Below are 20418 nucleotides of genomic sequence, written 5' to 3' on the forward strand. Positions count from 1 at the left end.
AGCATCCACCAGAATAGAAGAAAATATTTTTATTTCTTTAAAATTATTCTAGCTTTCACAATAAATATAGTATGAGATACTTTTAAGTCTGCTGCTGCTATCCATGTTGTCAGGTAACTCAGTTCAAATAGAGCTGGTGAGTGGAGGTATGGTACCATCTCATGCTGAAGAATGGTGGCAAAATACAGATTTATTTAATCAAGTACTTCCATTTCTAGTTATCATTTTAATGTTGCCTTAATGTATTTGCTTTCAAATTGTTTCTAGTCAAACAGTAATACAAAAGAATATGCTGATGTCTTATATGGCTTTTCTTTGTTGAAATGTATTTTAAAGTCTACTCTTTGTACAAAATAAATATTTAAAAATATTTTATCTATCCTAGAACCAAAATGATATTCAGCATAGTTTTTTGTTGTTGCTGAGAATAAAGTTACGATAAATAAATTAGCGTTGACTTAAATTTTTATAACTTCCTCATAGGGCATAAACATAACTTTTATGAGTGTTCGGGGTTTTTGTAACTTATTAAGTATTTCACACAATTAATTGAGATGACAGCAAATTAAGACTATATTCTTTCTGGGAACTGGCTTTCTCTGAGATGATGAAAAGTAGCAGACCAACAAGTTCATCCATCTGCAGGACCACAGGGATGATGACTGTTGTCCTGGTCACTTGTCTATGAATCCTTCAGAAGGCAGCTGACAAATAATGGTATGAAAGCTGCATTGTCTCATGGCTAGAATGAGTTGCTTTAAGTTAATAATGTGAAATCCAGCCCTTTAAGATTTTGTTAAATCAAGGGCCTAAGCCTTTACATGGCATCTATAGCTACTATATTTTGATTTTAAATATTACTTGTGAAAAATTCTTACCTGTGATAAATACGCAAGACAAAGAAGTACTGCATCTAAAGTACTGCAGATGATTATTGGTCTCCTAAGCACAAGCTGTTATTATTGGAAATCTCATGCAGTTTCTGTGGACAAACCTGGCCAGTAGTAAAGGCCAAATTCATAGACAATCAAGTGCCTGCTTCATAGACAATTAATTGTTATAGGAATCTTATGGCTAGTTCTGCTCTTTGCACTGGAGTTATTGGCTGCAGAGTAGGATCAGAGTCACAGCATCCTTTGGGCTGGACAGGACCCTGGCAGGGCACTAGCCCAACCCCTGCTCAGATCCTCATCCTGTCCGGCATTGAAACCTCCAAGGATGGAGACGAGACAACCTCTCTGCACCCCTGTTCTGATGCCTGGCTGTCCTCATGAAGAAAATGTTTTTCTTCATGGCTGGTTGGAACCTCTCATTTCAGTTTATACCCATTGTCTGAGTCACAGTGAGTACTCTCCAGTTAAGCTACTCTAATTGATACTATATCACATCAAATATTTGTAACATGTTAAGACAATTCAAACTAAACTTCCTAAAGTTGTCTAAGAAGGAGATTCCAGCTACCTTTAGTAGGTTTAACAGGTTTTATTACGTAACTGAAAATTAACAAAATAATTGAACTTGCAGAAGAAACAGCATTCATGTGCTTAACTTGTTGGGGTTCTTTTTAATAAAATGAGTGATACTTTATAACCTTGCCACCATCAGGACATTATACGTTCATTTTTTGTCAATCTGATTTATAAAAGGTAATTAAATTTTGCTTCATATTCTAAGAACAGGCAGCCAACATTTACACGTTAATAATAAAATCTGAATAGGAAGTATACAATTTCCAAGGCAACATTATCACATGTACTGACTTATGTAAACTATTTCAAAGATAAACAAAATGCTTTAGTTTCACTTCTTTGCATTGTTTGTACTAAAAAGAGTGTTAATGCTTCTTCCAGTATTTGAGGTATATGTTTCACAATATGCTGTAATATCAAACTAATTTTCTGTTCAGAGATATTTTGGTTAAAGTGCAAAAATTCACTAAAGCCATTTGGAAGATGAGCATTTTGTGTATATTTTCATAGACTTGCAAGAAAATATTTCATCCTTCACATACTTTATTTTGATTTTTTTTTTTAAATATATGCACATTCATTTGCCCTTACACTGCAGAAGATTTGAGAGAGAAATTTACTTGAGAGTGATCCATATCTTTGGCATCAAATGAAGCGAAAGGAAATTACAAAATAGTCCCCAATACCTTTAGAATCAGTGGACAACGTGGCTTTTATGGCACCAAACACCCTATTAGCAAAAGTGCTTGTTGAAGGCACTCTGTATTGCTTTTGAGTCTCAGGCTAATTCCCGTATGATGGTGCAGCTTCAAAGTGTATGTACGTATTACATTAATTTCTCCTTGCAGTTCAGAAAGACCTCAAGGGCATGGCAAGAGAGGCCATATTGCATACTGCTGTTGCAATAAATTCAGTTATTGAAGAAATTGTACATTGTCCAGTTGTACTGGGGAGCAAAGTAACTTTTTTTTTCCCCTGGATTGTACTATTTTGCCAAAGCTAGGTGGCAGTGCAAACTTATCTAGCTGAAGAAACTTCCTGTAGTAGCAGAGCAGTGGTTTGAACCATGTTTTTATTCAGTCATTGTCTTTCTGCTGAGTGGCTTCTGAGGATGTCTGTTTGGATGGTATTTATCTGACAACTTCACAAGAACCCGAGTTAGGTCTCCAAATGACTCCCTTATTAAGTACTTTCAGGTAAAGGATGGCACACCTAAAGATAAAATTTGGCCCAGTAAGGTTCGCATTTGGAGTCTTTGGGTATGTCTTTCTCTAGTCATCTTGTAAAGTTGTTCGGTTATTTTTTTTTTCAGGTTGTGGCAGAATGCCAGTACTAAATACTACTATGCTAAGTACTATAGAAAAATCTTCAAATAAATAAAAATAAATACTTGCTTTAAAAAACCCCACATAGAAATACTTCATTGCAAAAGTCCAAAATATCATGGCAGTAATATCTGAGGAAAGGATGAAACAACTAATTCTCTCATGCTTGCAAATACCATATTAAAGATGGCTACAAATTATAATCTCCAGTACACTACTCTTTCTATAGCTGAGAGAGGATTCTGTGCTGCAGCTCCAGGCTAGCCCACAGAATTCCCTGCTCTGAATCCACCTTTGACCTTCCTGGTTCTGGCTTGCCTGGGTGTCTAAGTCTCTGCAGTGTTGTGGCTGTGCCTGTGAAGCCAAAGCTTACAAGGTTACCTTCAGAAGCCCAAGAGAGTTTCTGATAGCTGTTTTCTACATCCGTGCGCTGTACTTACGGTCCTTCTATTGGTTTAAGCTAATTTACCCTTGTAAAACTGCCAAAGCAAGATGAGGGAGGATTTCTTCTTAAATGTTTAATCAAAAGATTATTGAAACTTGAAAATGAATAGAATAACTCATGCTAACGTGTTTGAGATCTTATTTTCCAGGATTGGCCAAACATTGTTACTTTCTAGAAATTCTTCGTTCTGGTAAGTAATTCTTCTTCTCTTTATCTTTAGTGTTCTTCTGTCTGTTTGAAACCAGATATATATATGGCATTTCAAATACTACTGTGAGACTTCAAAGCAAACTGTTTCACCATTTTCATATTAGAAAAACAACAGTACTTTTAAGGTATAGTCCTCCATGCAGTTCAAGGAAGTAACATGTATTTTGTAGGAGTGAGTGAGCTCAAGACCAATTTTCTTGTTACTGATGCTTCTCCTGTGAATTAACCTGAATCTTAAATTCTTCATTTTAAAATCAAACATTTATTTGCCATCTTAGTCATCTTTGTTCCCACTTGTAAAACTCCAGCTGTCTCTTCTGTTCTTGTCTTGAGGGACTGGTTTGTATTGCCTTTTGAAAAAGCCAATCTGAAATACATAATTTTGGAATCTGTTGTCAGCAAATCTTTGTTATTAAATCTAAACCATAAAAGATGAGCTAAAATAAAATGCATATATATGGTGTTTATGAACGATGGTATTTGCCATTGCTTTGTCATACCAAGTAATCAAGTGTTACTCATCAATCAAAAAAGTAGGTTTGCTTTTTCTTTTACTCTTTGGAAGGCTAGTACTCTCCTGCAGGGAATAAGGACATGTGGGCTTTTGAACTGTAACAGTCCACAGAATCCAGTATATTTTAAAAAGTGAAATGGTTATAAAACTTTCCTGTTGAATTTGTTTCATTTCTACACTTCCCTGGGAAAAACGATGGATAGAGAAAGTCTGCATGTACGTAAAGAAGTTAACAATCTCTTAATCGCTTGTCAGAGAAGCTGCATCCTTCATAGTTTTCTTTTTTGCTTATGCACAGGGGTTTTTTTAGCATTTATGTTGCAGTTTAAAATGTTAAACATTTTAGTCTGGCATGAAACTATGTTGTAGACTATTAGTCAACATGTGTCAAGTGACATTAAATGTGGGGCACCATCCCACAAAAATGATCCATTTGATATCATTAAATTATACAAACCATTTGCAAACATGAGATGCCATATAAAACAAGGAAAGGGGTTTGTGGTGTTGAATAACAGATGTAGAATATGTAGAAGATAAAATGAAGGCAAATGGAGAAGTATTTTGAAAAAAACACAAGTTACAGGAGGAATTATGTTTCTTTAGAAAAGACAGATTGTAATAAAATATTAATTATCCTTAACGTAACTATCTGCATTAACAGATCCAAAGATCTACCAACAGTGTGAATTCCTGACTTGAGAACGACTGAGAAATACTGAAAACCTACCTTCCATAGTACAAATGAAAGAAGCAAAAACAAGGTAACACCAACTATTAAGCCTATTCCAATAATTAGCACAGTAACATGGTATTTTGGCTTCTGGTGGTGCACGCCTTCCAAATAGACCTGGAAAGCAGAAAATAAGTTTAGTGCTAACTGATTAATTTTTTTTCCCTAAATGATACTAAAACAAACTAGGAAAATTAAATACTTTCTTAAGTAATAAACACTGTATTCATTGCTTGTCTGTAGATATGTATAGAATTCCACAATTTTAATTGCTCTTGTTTTTTTTTCTAATTAATGAATATGTGATAAACTCCTTAAAGAGAATTCTTACATATGCAACTTGCTTGTCCTTGTGTAGTTCAATAACTTTTGGATTTTTTTCTGGTGAGGCTGTTGCTCTTACTTCAAACTTCAATGCTGATGCATCATCCTGATTAAAAAAAAAAAATCCTATCTTTTAAAAAATAACTTCAACACATTAATTCCCACCCAGCAAAAATGGTAACACAGCTGCTCACAGAAACAGAATCACACAAACACACAATGGTGCCTTTTTCTGGTCACAAAACAAATTAGTACCAGACACTGGAATGAAGCCCAGTTGGATTTTACTTAAGTCCACATGCATGCTGCTTTTCTTAGAAAAGTACAATTATGAGTTGAAATGAAATCCCAATCCTACATAACCTAGCCAGAATAGGCAAAGCAATAAATACTATAAAATAAAGCGATAAGCTAAAATACGTACTTTTCAGTGGTTTTCACTTTTTGTGTATCACCTTGAGACTTAGCATTGAAAACATACAATAGGTTAACACCTAAAAGATTTGGATTTAATCATCTATTTGCAAAAATAATTAATACCTAGGATTTATATGCAAAGAATACTGTAAATATGCCTTGAAATATTTCCCCTCAAGTATGAAAAATTCATGTGTTACCATTTCTAAAAGTGAAGGAGTAGCCTCCAGATGCAACTGAACAGTTGCTTCTTTTCCACTTTCCATGTTTCCAAGCTTGCAATATATTTGTAAGCAAAGGCTGTCATTTTTCATGCAGTACTGTAGAAGGGAGGGAAATATTAAAACTTAAGTTTATCAACTTTATCAACTTAGTATTTAAGACAAAGATCCATATTTGTTCTTGAAATGTCAGGGTGTAACTCTAGGTTGTCATCCATCACTGTCAGTCCATAGGTGCTTAAGGAACAGCACAAGGGACCAACCTAATTGTTATAGAACACAACAGGTCATTTTTCTTAAAAATTCAAATTTTTTTTTAGATGGAAAAATAACAATTGTCATAATTTGGTTATATGGGTTTTTTTTAATACTGTTATTTCAAATTAGCTTTTATCAAGAATGATAGATGACAATGACTATATGATATCCAGTATAAACAGTGTAACTGATTCATCCTTGTACTTATACACTGACAGCTAGTACCATTTCACTCAACTTTGGAGAAGACAAAAAAGTAAGCCTGTACATGATTATATTCTGTCCAAGATTGCAATGTCCAAGTTCTGATTTGATATTTTAGTGCAGGCTGTCTCTCAGTCATTGGTTGGTGTTCCTTGTAACATGCTTATTTGAAGTCCCAAATTAACATTTTTTAAAATGTTTATCTTCTTTTAAGACGAAAGTATTAAACAAAATTGTACCTTATCAAACACAAGTTGCAGGACAGAGATTTCTATGAGAACAAACCCTCAAAAATGTAACACTAGAACAGCAATTCTGGTTTGGTCTACATAGTCAAGTATCTGATCTCCAGCAGGGTCCATAAGCAGGTACAGAGAGACGAGCTTGAACAGGCCAGACATGTATTGTATTCTCCCAGCCTCCCAAATATTTTTAATGAGAACAGCCTGAGCCAAAACTTATTTCCATATATTTTGTAATTCTTAATGACTTTCAGTCCCATTAACTTGTATAGTCTCCCTTGGAATTCACTTATTTTTGGCATTCATAACACCCTTCAGTAAGAAGTTCCACCATGAGTACTACTTCTGTTTTTTTTTTTTAACCTGGCTCCTATTAGTTAGGTTTGATGGCACTTTTTTGATGTGGAAAAGGCAATGAATATTTCAGCTGCATACTTCATGTAATCAAAATTAAGCCTGTTTTTCCCACATGCATCAGTTTTAATTTGTTACTGAATTTCATCTGCCATTCTGTTTGCCCACTCATTCAGTTACATAACCCTTTGGCAGTTCTTTGTAGGTGACTGTCATCCACACTGACTTCAGTGACGTGTCATTAATCAACTTTCTCATCTCAGTTCTCACCTCTTTCACTAAAGTCACTTATGACTACGCTGAGCTTATCAGAGGTCCTACCACAAATCTTCGGAAGACTGCTCTGGTGACCTCATTATATAAGATACACCATTGTCTTAAGGCTCATTCATACAGTCATTTATTTTGCACTGATGCCAAAAGACAGACCTTACCATTTGTCTCTTAGCAGGCTTTGAAAAGAAAGTGACAACATCCTTTAATATGTTTTCATTTTTTTCTGCTGGACTACAGTTTCTGGGATATTTGTTATAGGAGCACTGTCCAGCTGTTGTCTGGAAATAAAAATAACATCATCACTGTTAGAATTTAAACATCAGATAATAATCAGAATACAGATTTCTGAAAGGCAAGAAGCTCAAAAGGAATGTAGATTTTACTTTCAGAATTCTAAAACACAGGGGCTGAAGAACTTTCTTGTTCACTCTGCTTCACCATAGCTAACAAATTGAACGCATACTTGGTACCTAGTTCTGCTATGCTCTGCTTCTCTTTTTTGTAGAATTCATGTAGTTAATAAAATTATATTAAGTAACCTATGCTTACCTTGATATCCAATGTGTTGAATAATTTGAAGTCATTAGGTGGAAAAGCATTAGGTATCATTATCTCTAAGTTTGTATTTGGAGCCATGTTTGGTCCTGCACTGATAACCTTGTGGGGAAGAATGTTATACATTTAAAGTTTTATTTCATGGCAGCTATTCAAGTAACAAAAATACATGTATAAATACATAAAACTTCACAGAATGGGGTAGCACCTGCATTGTTACACTGTCATGAAAGTGCATTCTGCTAGGACTTGTAACATTTTGCTTAATTCATTCTGTAGGATTACTGAACCCTTCACTTCTCTGAAGCCAATGAGTAAGTAGTGCTAATCAGCAATGACTACCCTGAGGTCATACAGACTGCCTTCCGGGAGAATATGCAAAAGGAACTAGGAGAGATTAATGTCTAACTCCTGCTTTTAATCCATTGGAGACAAATCTGATACCTATAGATCCTCTTATAAGGAGCTCCTAGTTCCTTTTGCTTACCGTAAGATAATTCCTTTTAAAGTGTTAATGGAAGAAGTGGCAAGTCAGAACTGCTCTACCACTTTCAGTCCTGCTTGTGCTAAGTATTTTTTCTCTGACCATTCAGTGGAAGACTGTCCAGGCCGAAGAAAGTGTTCAAAGAGGGATTAACAGCCCCTTCCCATCACTAATGCACTAAAGTTGCTCACCATGCCCTTTTACTCTTAAAGAGTTCCCTCATTGACTGTGCAGACTGTCATTAGATACACTGGAAATCTGAGCATTAACCTTCAAAACAGGGACAATAGGGTTTACAAAAGAAAAACTCTTACATGGAAAGTGAAGTTGATATTCTCCTTCATACATGTAACTGGTGAATCTTTCTCATTTGTTCCATAAACAAACGAAGCTGGCGATACAAATCTACAATGGTTTAGAAGTTGTTAATTAATAGAATTGCTATATATAGTTAGCATAACTTTCTGCTCCATGCTGTTTCTGCTAAGATCGGTTCTAAGAAATTACCTGAGTTTGCATTTAAGTAAATCTAGGAATACTGAGAAGTCCTCTACCTTTGTATTCTTCCTTCTTAAAAAGGCAGATGAATCAGAAGAAGTCATAAATCCTCACCCAAAACTGTGCTTCATGAATGCCCCACAACAAACCCAGAATGTGGTCCATGTTAAGCAAGGAATGTGAGTATTTGCTGTGCTCTTATTAAATACCTCTTTCTATTAAAAATATTCCAGTTCTTAAAAAATATTAGTCTGTTAAGAGACAAGTTCAAAGCACCATAGATATCATTGGTCTCATCTCACAGTAGTGGAAACAAAATCTTAGAAATGTATGGGTATGGGTCAGACCCCAGGATAGCTGTGCCGTCTCATTCCCAGGATTTTTCAGCTACATCAATGCTTCTGCTTAAAAGTTTTGGGAATTTAGAATAGTAACAAGACAACAGTTCTATGGATGTGCAGGTATAGCAATAGATGACTTACCCATGAGCATTTAACTCAATCTCATATTTTAGAGGTACAGCTAAAGTTAGTGTGTTATCCAGCAACGTGTTCCCATCTTCATTTTTACTATAAAAACACAATGAGAGAAAAAATGAGTATTGAATGCATCATCATATGCTACACATCATTTCTATAAGCAAATATTAAACAGACCTTTCGGCTTATTAAAACAAAATTTTTTTTGGTAACATGTCAGGCAGTAAAAAAAACCCCCAAAACCCAGAACGTCTTATACAGGCGGAAACCTGCTCATTATTTAAATACCTATTATCTGGGTTTTTTTGTAATTTCCCTTTCTCTACAGATTTACAACTCATGTACTTTCTTGCAGTTGTGCTTTGCTAAGTCTTTCCAGTGTTCCCTAGTCTATTTTCCAAAGGCAGTAATATCTTTCACTGAGCAATTTTTTAGACTTTACCAGGTAGCATTAATGATGATGTTGAGGTCATCTTCTGCTCTGGTAAATGAGCTTGCATCCAAGAGGAAACTAAAATCCAGCTGTAGAACAAATAAAATTTTCTTTATATCAAATGATAGTGTGTCTTAACACAGTTTAAATAAAAATATTTTATTAAACTAATTTAGAATTTTCTGCTCTAAAAAATTTCAGAACTGAGAAAATACTTGCTTTTTGTGTCTTATACTCCCTTTCTATCAGCCTAACACATTTGTTCATCGCCTTAGTCAGCTCACTTGTCCAGGAAGCCAAGCGCCACCAGCTGATGCATGATACGAACAATGTTGTCCCTTAATGGGTTATTCTAGAGAGTGTTTAAGCATCTAACATCAAAAGTAGCAGAGAGATTCAGATACCAACATGATAAAAGATGTTAGTTGGGAATGAAGGAGAGATTCTGAAAAACAAGTCTGTCTTCCCCCTGAAAATCCTCATAATATATTTAGGGTGTTTTTAAAGCCAGGAACTTCATACATAGCTTACCTTTGATTTTTGATCTACATATAAATAACCAACGCTGCACTCAAGTTTCATGGCATGAATTTCTTTATCTAATACTTCACAATATATCTGTTTTTCTTCCTAAAATAAAGGACAAATTATTGTTTATTAACATAAAACTGCTTTTTTCACACATTTCAAATTACATGCACACACTGAAATTGAGTGGTTTATATTTTCCTGAACTAGGTGTTTGTTATTTCACTGATGCAAATGTACAGAACATTCCTATTATTCATGACTACTTTAATGTATCCTTATGTTGATTACTGTAACCTGTTACTTCATCTTCTGTTTGCTAATAGTGAAGCTAAGGTGTATGCATCAGACCCAGTCCCACTCAAGTTTAAAGCCAACCTCTGAAAAGTGTCAGGAGGATTCTACCAGAGACCAGTTATTTTAAAAAGGCAGAAAGAGAGAACAATTAGACTTGTGACTTCTTCATCAGACTATGTATCTGTGAAAAAGAGCAGATTCAATGAGATCTTTATGATCACTGAAAACATGATCATCAGACAAAAAGTAGCAGTAACACCCTGAAATATTTTTTTTGTTACCATCACATCCTGTTGTTGAAATGATTTAAGTCACCTGTATTGATTAAATTGCACATAGCTGGGGTAGCTAGAAGTCTGAAAACTTAAAACTGGAGTTTTGTCAGCTTTTGGGGGGGGGCTGTATGTTGTCAGTATCTAAAGAAGTTCAACAATGCATTAACATAATTTGAAAAATGTCTGGTTGAAAAAGAAAAATATCAAAGGATTACTGTTTGACAGAATTTTTTTTGTTGATGTTGTTCTTACCAATTCTAAAACTCGGACGAAATAAAGACCTCTAGGGATTTGAATGTGGAGGACAGTTTCATATGCATCATCTCCAACATTAAGCAGAGAAATGTTCAACAATAAAGTCTTCATACTTCCAACAGCGAAATATGTTTTCTTATCGTGAGGCCTATAAAAATAATTATCATAATAATTAGTGAAAAGTAATTCTATATACGGCTTGTATGCAAAAATTTTCCTCCACTGCTCTTTTAGTTAATTTCATGCAGTTCTGACAAAGCTCAGCTGGAGATCATTAGGAAAGTGTTTACTCAGTTCTGTAACTGAAGGTATTACACCAGTTATATAATGGTCCACTCCAGTATTGTACTTTTTAAGGCCTGAGGTTATTAATGCGAGAGCAAGAAAACTGTTATCAGACCAGTCATGCTTCTGGCTTTTACAAGGTAGGTCCTTTCCTTTACAGATGAGAATAGCAATGTGCTACTCCTACAGTGTTTTCAGACACTATTTCAAAATTCACTCTTTGTACTCAAAGTATAGGACTGAGTTAATATGAAACAGGTCACAAAGAGGGCAAGTGAACATGCCTATCTTATGATCTATGTAATGTTCTATAATCATGTTACAAGTACAGACATGCTATGGGGGGGCTAAAAGTAAACTTCAGCTTGACATTAAAGTTTAATTAAGACTTGTAGAAAGGCTGCCTAGAAACAGACATTTATCAGATATTCTGGCTTGAAACCAAAGCATTAGTCACTGAACACCTTTGGGAAAGAAGCTGGCACTTAGAAAAGCAACAGAAGGTAAAAGCACTGCAAAAGCAGATAGGTTCCAAGACAAAAGCAAATTAAAGAAAAACACAATGTTAACATTTCAGTAGCTTGATTAAGTTTACGTTAAATTTTAAAGTTGTTTTACTAGTTATATGCTTACCTTTCAGTCCTCTTACATGCATTACAGCCAAACTCATTAACAAGATGCTGTCACAAAGATGCCTCCCAGCTTAACACACAAGTACACAAAAGCACCAGGTGCACATCTGGGACTACAACAAAGCTGAACTAGAGCTTTTCCCTGGTAATCATATTTCATTCTTCATTAAAAAATGCACGATGTGGACTAGAAATTTACAGAGCAGGCCAAAATCTAAGCAATTTAAACAAAACATGATAGTGTATGCATGAAGACTCATAACTCAGTAAATAAAGCATTACATTGACACCCCTATTTGATTTCATTCTTTTAAGACTAAAAGTGTTTGCTTTGCTGTTCAAGGATAATGAATGCATTCTGTCTAGACAAAATAAATTAACACTTCACAGCTAACTAGTTTTTAATCGAGATTCTAGGGGCACAATGTAATTTAAGGTGATACTTCACACTTTATCAAGATATTTAGCCTATTTATTTACACTGAAAATCTGCTACTGGTACCTAATGCCAAGCAGGTATGTTGTAATCTGTTTTCCTTTCTTTGAAGCTTTGAAGTACTCACTTACAAAACTGCATTGCTAATGTCACAAATGGAAATGCTGCACAATCTTTCCTTCTGAAAAGTTTATGATCGTTCAAATAAAATAACCTTCAAGCCTAAGAAAATGAGAGGGCTTAAGACTCATGCTACAGGCCACATGTTAAAGTAGGCAGAAAGATACTAATCTTATTCTGAAATCTGTGAAGATGAAAAAGCTAGTGCTCAGGATCACACAGGTGTGATTAATCAGCATTATATGACTGTCATGATCTTTCGGTGTCATTTTAGGTTGTTCAACCTAGTATCTCCATTAAAGTAGGATCAACATTAAAAGTGATAAATTACACAAGAAAATTCAGGTCACACACAAAATACCTAGCTAGCTGAGATTCACAACACGTACAATTTCTCTTTTTGCACACCAGCAACCCGTGTTTCTTGCTTTGAAGTATAATATTCAATAAAGAACAAGGGGTTGATGATAAAATATAACTTAAAATCAAATCATTAAAATCCATTCTGAATAGAAATGATGCTACATGGCTTAAAACTTTCCAAAGATGATGCTAAATAGAAGTATATCTCACAAAGTATTGCTTGGTGTAATACAGATTCTGCAAGACAATATTAATTGTATTTAAATAGTTTGAAGGTGTGTTAATTATCTTGCATAACAGGATACCTGATTGGAAGGAATGGCAAAAACTGAAACATACTAAAGGGTATATAAAAAAAATTAGGGATGTAAATGAAAAAAAATAAATTAAAAAAATCACAAAACAAAATTAATTTTGGAAAGAGCAAGCTAATTCATTTAGGGAAAAAAGTCTAAAACTCACATAATATTCAACCATCTGGTGGCTCCATCAGCAGTAAAAAACTGAAGATGTAATATTCTTAAGTAAATGAGGAAAAAGAGCTACTTCACTATTTTATAATTGAAATAATAAATATAACAATGTCTTAGTACAAAACTGAAGTATCTTCTTTGTACAGTGCAAGTACAGTATCTTCATAAGAACAGCAGAAATAATTGATAGCTTGTCAATTTAACAGTAGTTATGATGTCTACATATTGAGTATGTATTGTGCACTGTATCTTAACCTAGTTATATATGAAGTGTAGTATACAAGTTTACCTTTTTGTGAAGAAGATATATTTTATTAGCTGTAAAGTCTTCTAATTATGCAAGAACAATTCTTCAATTATAGATATCCCTGTTACATTTCCTGGAAAATTTATGATTTAAAAATATTCTTCAATTAAACATAGCTTTACTCCTCATATTTTCTCAGGGAGTCCATAGTCTACTTTTGCAAGTTAATGTTCTTTACATACAAAAGATTAAGGAATAGTTTTGATAAAAACTTATTGAAGCAAATAAGAAAACTGAAAGCCACATTATACTTACTTTGGAAAAGCAACTTTTCCAGAAACGCTCAAGTCAGCAGAACAATTTTCTTGGGAGCAAAATCTTGCAAAAACAAACTATAAAAGACAAATAAAATAAAAGCACTTTAGTGTATTATGCATCTTATAGTGAGTAAAAGTATTTCCAAAGAAAGAAACTTATCACCTTGTTACCAAGTATCTGGAATTGGCTAAGAGCTCTTGCTCCCAAAAGCAAGTCAATCAGGCTATGATTTGCCTTTTTCCAAACACATTCCGCGTGTCCAGAATAGTAACAGAGAGGCTTTCCAGACTCAGCCTCTTGCAGTTAAACCAGTGGGTGTACGTTCAGCTGATTTTTTTAAAAGTAGTACATAAAAAGGGCAGAGGGTTTTAGAGGATCCAGAACTAAGGTCTTGCAGTCTCTCCTATGATACAGCACATTAACTTTTGCAAGAGGGTTTCATTACAAAAACTTTACTTACCATACTGTTAGTAAGGTTTGATGAGACTAGAGACACCATGAGTTGCATGTGTCCATGCCTTGGTTATCAGTATGCTAGAGAGCACATTTATGTCACTATGTTCAACAGCACCCTCTTTCTCTCTAACTCTGTGGTTTCTAAAACAAAATTTTGTTTTAAAGATGAAAAGAAAAGCATGCCATTTAAAAGGAGCTTTTATATATCTCAGAGTTCTGGTAGTCAGCTCTATCTGAATTACATGAAGCTTACTGTTTGTGAAAAGTCATAGTATCTTTATGACCATTTGGTAGTTAAAAATTCAGAGCATCTTGACTTTTGCTTAAGTCAGAGTCTGTTAACTCTTAATAAGTTTTTTTTTGGAAAAAAAGTGAATTTCATACTCATTTAAGGATACAGAATACGCTCTTTTTCCTCACAGACTTTGTGTTTGAGAACCTGCAATACCTTCACAGAACTAATATTTCAGCAACATGGATGAAACACTTCAAGATTAATACCAACATGATACTGTGTATTTAACACAGATTTAATTTTAAAGAACAATTTTATACTGGAAAGTGACTCATCCTGTGTAGTTGAAAAAGAATGAATATTTCAAAGAGGAGTTTCATACCTGTGTGTTCTGAGGTATATAATATTATATGTTCTTGCAAGTTCTCTGCATGTACCTCTTTCTTTTTAAATCATAACACAAATTGTATACCAGTTCTGCATAGATATTTATTGGTTTTTTAGTGAAAAATTAGGTATTTTTTATAATGCTGTTTTATTAAGATCAAGGCACTATGTGCTGGTCTGAAAAATGCATTCCTTCACATGCTATGTATGTGTGAAGCTTTTTTTAACTGAAGATTAAAACGTGAATATTTACTTACTGCATTTGAAAAAAGAGAACTCCTACACTAACCTTGCTTTTTATAACATCTTTTTCTTTCCTCTGCTGAAGAACAGGTTGAAGTGGTGAAAATTCTTGAGCATTTCTTTTCTGTAGAATATGATGCCCCAGATGATAACTTGCTTCAACGTGTACAGGAGTCAAGATATCCCTTACATCTTTCTATGAAAATTGGAAACCTAATGAGTTAATCATATAAGACAAGACATGTATGCTTATGTTTTAAAGATTATAAGGTTCCCTAGAACTAATTTAAAAAGAAACACTTATTTTTTACACGTAAAATAATTTAAAATACCATACAGCTCATATACTTTTCCAGACATCTTTGTCACTGAAAGAGGTAATCAATCAGAAATGCAGAAAAGCATAATACATTCAATAACAGCATCAGGCATTTCAGCATGGAAGATTCTTTTACTAAAAGAATTCTTATTGAATAGTGAACCTATTTCTGTCAATAATACTACCTTACACACCTATGAAATGCTGTACTGCCCAAATAGAAAAATAGGCAAAAGTTGGCTAAAATGGAGAAAGTTAAGTGGTGGGATAATGCCAGACAAAACCCATGGATATTTCTGTATGAAATCAAATGGAGCTCTCCCACAGTACCACTAAATCGGGTCATGACTGCATTTTATTTTTCTGCCTCTTTATTTCCTGTTCTGTAAGAAAAAGATTAAACTTCTCAATAAACGACCATTTTGCACATGAAGCCTTGACTGTGTAGAAATGTTGCAGATCAGAGCCCAAACTACCTACTTGTGAAAACTGAACAGCTTGAAGCACCGAGTACTAACAATAGCAAACCTGATTAAATTATTCCCTAAGTGTAGGAGATAGACAGACGCTGATTGTCCCTCCACATGGCCACTACTTTAATTCTTATCTGCAAGCTTCCTTTGGCCAAATCACATATTATCTAATCCATAATAATTTTCCACAAGGTCTTCTCTGGATCTGCTTTATATTACTTCCATTATACTAATTAGCTATTAATTAGTCTTTACTCAAAATACATAAAAACATACATCGTCTCTTGCAAGGACTGTACTTGACAGACATTCACACTTACTTAACTTTAGGAGCTTCATACAAGTACACAAACCTCAGTGGGTGGAAGGAGATGCTTGTAATGTTATTAATTAAGAATTAAAAAGAAAATTGAATTATGTGGAGGAAAAAATACTAATGATAGACTATAGGAAGTGATAAGCCAAATCATATCCTTCCTCCTACACAAATACCTGCTGATGCTGGTTCAGCAACCTGTACAAGGTCAGCTGTCAGTCAGATCTCTCTTAGTTTACAAAAGTCTTATAAGTAAGTGGCAATTTGCCACTGCTCCTGTAAGTAACATTCACTTAGGTGCAACTATGAGTTGAGATGCGTCTGGGCAATTTTCCAGTAGATAACATAAGCTTTCCTTTCTGCCCCAAAGGTTTATCACGAAGATTTGGCTTCTAATAGTGTCATAAACAAAAAATAAGTAAAAGGAAGGAAGAAGGAAATAACATAGAAGACTTTTTCCCTGCAGGGTTTTTTGTAGCTGTAGAAAATTAAGTAAGTCTATTTCCCAGCCTCTGTGCAGGATCAGCTGCACCAGTCATCCTAATAGATGTTTGTTTCAAAAGGTCACACAATTGCTACCTTGAGGATTTTAAAGAAAAGGCTAGGCAAACTATTCCATTATTTTATTACCCTTGTTTCCCCTTACATCTAAATACTTCCTGTCCTTAGTACTTCTTTAAAGAATTCTTTTCCCCCTTAGATAAGGTTTTACAGGAGAGAAGTCTATATTTCCGAGTTTAATAAAACATAGTTCCTCTACATCCGCTAGTTTTTATTGTTTGATTGTCGTTTAGGACTTCAAGTTCTTCCCATTTATTCTCCAAAATTTTTATTGGAATAGGCAAGCTTCTGTTTGATATACTGAATCACTCTTATTCTTCCTTGTCCAGTGAATGGCCTTAAAAATATTACATCCTTGCCCTGATTGCAGTTGTTCTTACTTTGAAGACAGGTCCCTCATTCATCTTCCAAAGGGATACATCAAGCATGAAAAGTTTATTTGCTCCAGGGTAACAGTGACTTTGAGACTCCTATCGCAGTTAGGATCTTGCTGACTAGATTCTTACTAACTTATTTCCAAGTCAGTACCATCCTCAGTTTCAAAGGATGGTTGCTGTTGGTTCAAACTCTACTTCTGGAGAAACGGACACCCAACGTCCTCCTGCTGAGTAGCTGGTACCATCTCTATTATTGGTGTTGGCACAGGCCTCCCTGGCTAGCTGACACCTTGTGGGTCTCCAGCAGCCTCCTGCTGAACGCCCACTTGCCCTGGCAGCACTTCTACCTCTGCAGCTTCTCCTCTGAAGCACCTCTACCAGCAGATTCCTTCTACAACGAAGTTGTCTCTACACCTTCACAGACGGAGAACTGTAACCGTGTTCACTACTAATCTGGTCCAGGATTCAGGTTGCTATGCCCAGGAGAAACATGGATTTGTGCAGGCTTCAGTTTTGTGAGTAGAGAGATCACTCTTTCAGCACAATGCACATTCTTCATATTGTTCCATTCTAAATTCATTCATAAAACTCTCATGAGTGTTCTTCCTACCCCATTTCCACCTCTTGATTCTCTGACTATTTCCCTTGGTGAGTGCTGCATCCCTTTGCAGGAAAAAAAAATCAAACAATTCCAAGCAAGTGTTCTTCTCCACACCCTGCTAGCCTTTGGCTCCTTGCAACAAATTCACAAAACAGACCACACAAGACTCTCTTCTAGCAATCATCTTCATTTCACTTCCTATGGATCAGGAATGGGTTCTCATCAGGTGAGTCCACTTCATCTACTCACAGTAAAAAGGGGAGCAAGACCATACATGTGTTCTTTGAAATAGTTACAAATGACAAAACATAATAAACATTTTCTCTGTGTAATTACAAGTTTAAAGATTTTGCATTAAGGAGTACATAGGAAAGTTCCATCAGAAATGTTCAGCAGAAAATGTATGTTATCCTTTTCTTCTTGGTTGCTCCAAACCAGCCTCAATCTGTGATCTGTCATCCATAAAAAAGGGTGAAAAAACGCCAAGAATGCTCATGTCCTACTTCATCACCAGGATCATTATTATGCACATTCTCACTGACATAAGAGATGGCAGACCCACTGACTTCCCCACAGAAAGCTAAGAGAACATCAAAATTAAAATATATTAACTGTGGAAGTTATGAACACAAATATTTTACTTCCAAAATGATGTGATGCAATCATAAGCAAAATAGGTTCTTTTGCAGCAGGTGTGCTTTTCAAAGGAGAACAAAGGATTTACAGGGCAATACATATTGAAAATTACATTACCCTCATAAATGCTGGATGATCTTTGCAGGCAATATTCTTGCTGTAAATCTTCACATTTCCTGAGATTTTATCAGATGTTCCATTGGAGGAAAAATAAAATCTTGCTTGTGTATCCACTTTTCTATTCACGTCAACACTCAGATTATAAAGCAGTACTACCAGATAAAACCCAGGGAAAATAAAAGTTATAAAAACTGTTAAAATTTTCATGAATTTATGATAGAAATTACATCTTCTGACTCACTTCCTTAAGTATGTTTCATAATATCCATTTTGAAATGCTATGCTTAAAAATTCTCTGACATAAATCCATACCTAATGAAAGCTTCTAGCCCTCTGAAAATTGATTGCATTATGACTAATCCCTGATACATGCTTTTACATCAGGGATAGTTTTGTGAAGTTATATTTATATTTTTCTACCACAATCTATTTAAAGAAAACCTGCTTCAGTCACTTACAGGGCTGACATTAAATTTCAACAAACAGATAAGTCAACAGACACTGACAAATATTATTTAACTTCACAGTTTTTTCTATTTAAGTTAGCATGAATTGCTATAACAAATTGCAAGTAAGTTTCAGAGCATTACTGATCTATTACTTGTCAATCTCTGCCAAAAGTTGAATTAGGATATCTAGAATTTCCTCTAGTCTTTTCTATTTAAGTCAAAAAGTCTTATGTCCAAATCCAGCAAGGAGAATCCAGTCTGACTGCTCATCTTTCACAACAAATATGAATTTCAAAAGATCTGAACTCGAAACTTTACAGTTCATCATTGGATGTGTTCTCTGTAATGTGTTCCTAAAGCATATTGTATATTCTCATAAAGAAGATGTAAGCAATTTAATTTTTATATACCATGTATTTGCAGGGCTGTTTGCAGTTTACAAATAGCATGTGACAAGCAGGTTAAAAGCACCCAGGCAATACAGCCAAATTTTAGACAGTAAATTATTTTAAATAAGTTCACCATGAATATTCCCTCCAACAGATATTGCTTGGAGCAATACCAGGTTTCGTCAAAAGCAAAATTTGTATTATATAAAATATAATACAAGATATATTTTTCAGTAATTTTGATGGGACTCCCTCTCTTTGACATAATGTTCCAGAGTGGTATGCTCAGGTGCTTGAGCTGCTTTATGAAGGGAATGCCTTTTCTCTATTGCTAAGTGGAAGACTGCATCCTACAGCAGTCCTGTATGTTTTGGTCCATGTCTGGGAGGACTGCTTGTAGAGGACATCTGAATATCATGCTGAATAATCCATTTGATTCTACATTAAGAAAAGACATTCACCCACCAATAATTCCCCACCTAATTGCAAAGCAACAGCCCAGACATTTGCATGTGGAAGGTTCAGACAAACTTGACAGACACTCCTTTTGGGCCCTGTGCAAAACAGAATATGGTCCCTGGGCAAGAAAGCATTCACAGAATAAGTGCGCTCTATTTTTTTTGTGACCCTAATGGCATACTATCTCATTTAAAAACCTATCAAAATGACAGATCTATTATTATGATGCTATGAAAGGGACCATCTGAAATGGCATCATTACAATGTAGTTCAAAAGTATGAGTGTGAATTTAATCAAACCACAGTTAGGTAAGTTAATTCAGGTACCAGAAATAGCGTATCTATAATGGTACTGTTTTAGTACTGCTGCAAATCCCATGTGAAAATACTACTAAATGGTTGTGCACAGCCCCAGCTGAACTGTTTTATCATCGCAACCCAGCTAGCTAGCTAAAAATTAGCCTTTGTTTGTCCAAATCAGTTGCCATCAAAACTTTAGGTTACATCGTTGATGCAAAAGACAACTTGGAGTTCTACCTTCATCCTCACACTATCTTACCTTTTTAAAATCACTAACTCTTCTAGGTCATGTAACTCCAGTAGTCCTAGTAGGGATGTGCTGTTATTCTAAATTGAATAAGTCTAATGGCCTGATGTTATAGGGTAATTAGGAGCTAAAAAAGGTATCCATGTTTTTAATTTTTCATTTTATACTGAACTCAGATTA

The 20418-nt window shown here is 34.9% G+C and overlaps 1 protein-coding gene across 1 annotated transcript in view; it reads right to left on the reverse strand.

The window, feature by feature from the left end:
- Positions 1-33: 33 nt before the first annotated feature.
- The window catches only part of ITGA4 (integrin subunit alpha 4), a 41741-nt gene continuing 21356 nt past the window's right edge, over positions 34-20418 (reverse strand). Inside the window, 14 exon segments of the mRNA XM_075028316.1 lie at positions 34-3816; positions 4694-4813; positions 5028-5126; positions 5638-5757; positions 7151-7270; positions 7542-7649; positions 8346-8436; positions 9012-9098; positions 9451-9530; positions 9973-10071; positions 10794-10944; positions 13668-13744; positions 15038-15187; positions 18392-18546. Coding sequence (XP_074884417.1) covers positions 3724-3816; positions 4694-4813; positions 5028-5126; positions 5638-5757; positions 7151-7270; positions 7542-7649; positions 8346-8436; positions 9012-9098; positions 9451-9530; positions 9973-10071; positions 10794-10944; positions 13668-13744; positions 15038-15187; positions 18392-18546 — 1550 coding nt within the window. The 3' untranslated portion in view covers positions 34-3723.

Source organism: Buteo buteo, chromosome 5 (assembly GCF_964188355.1).
Source record: "Buteo buteo chromosome 5, bButBut1.hap1.1, whole genome shotgun sequence".
Classification (NCBI taxonomy): domain Eukaryota; kingdom Metazoa; phylum Chordata; class Aves; order Accipitriformes; family Accipitridae; genus Buteo; species Buteo buteo.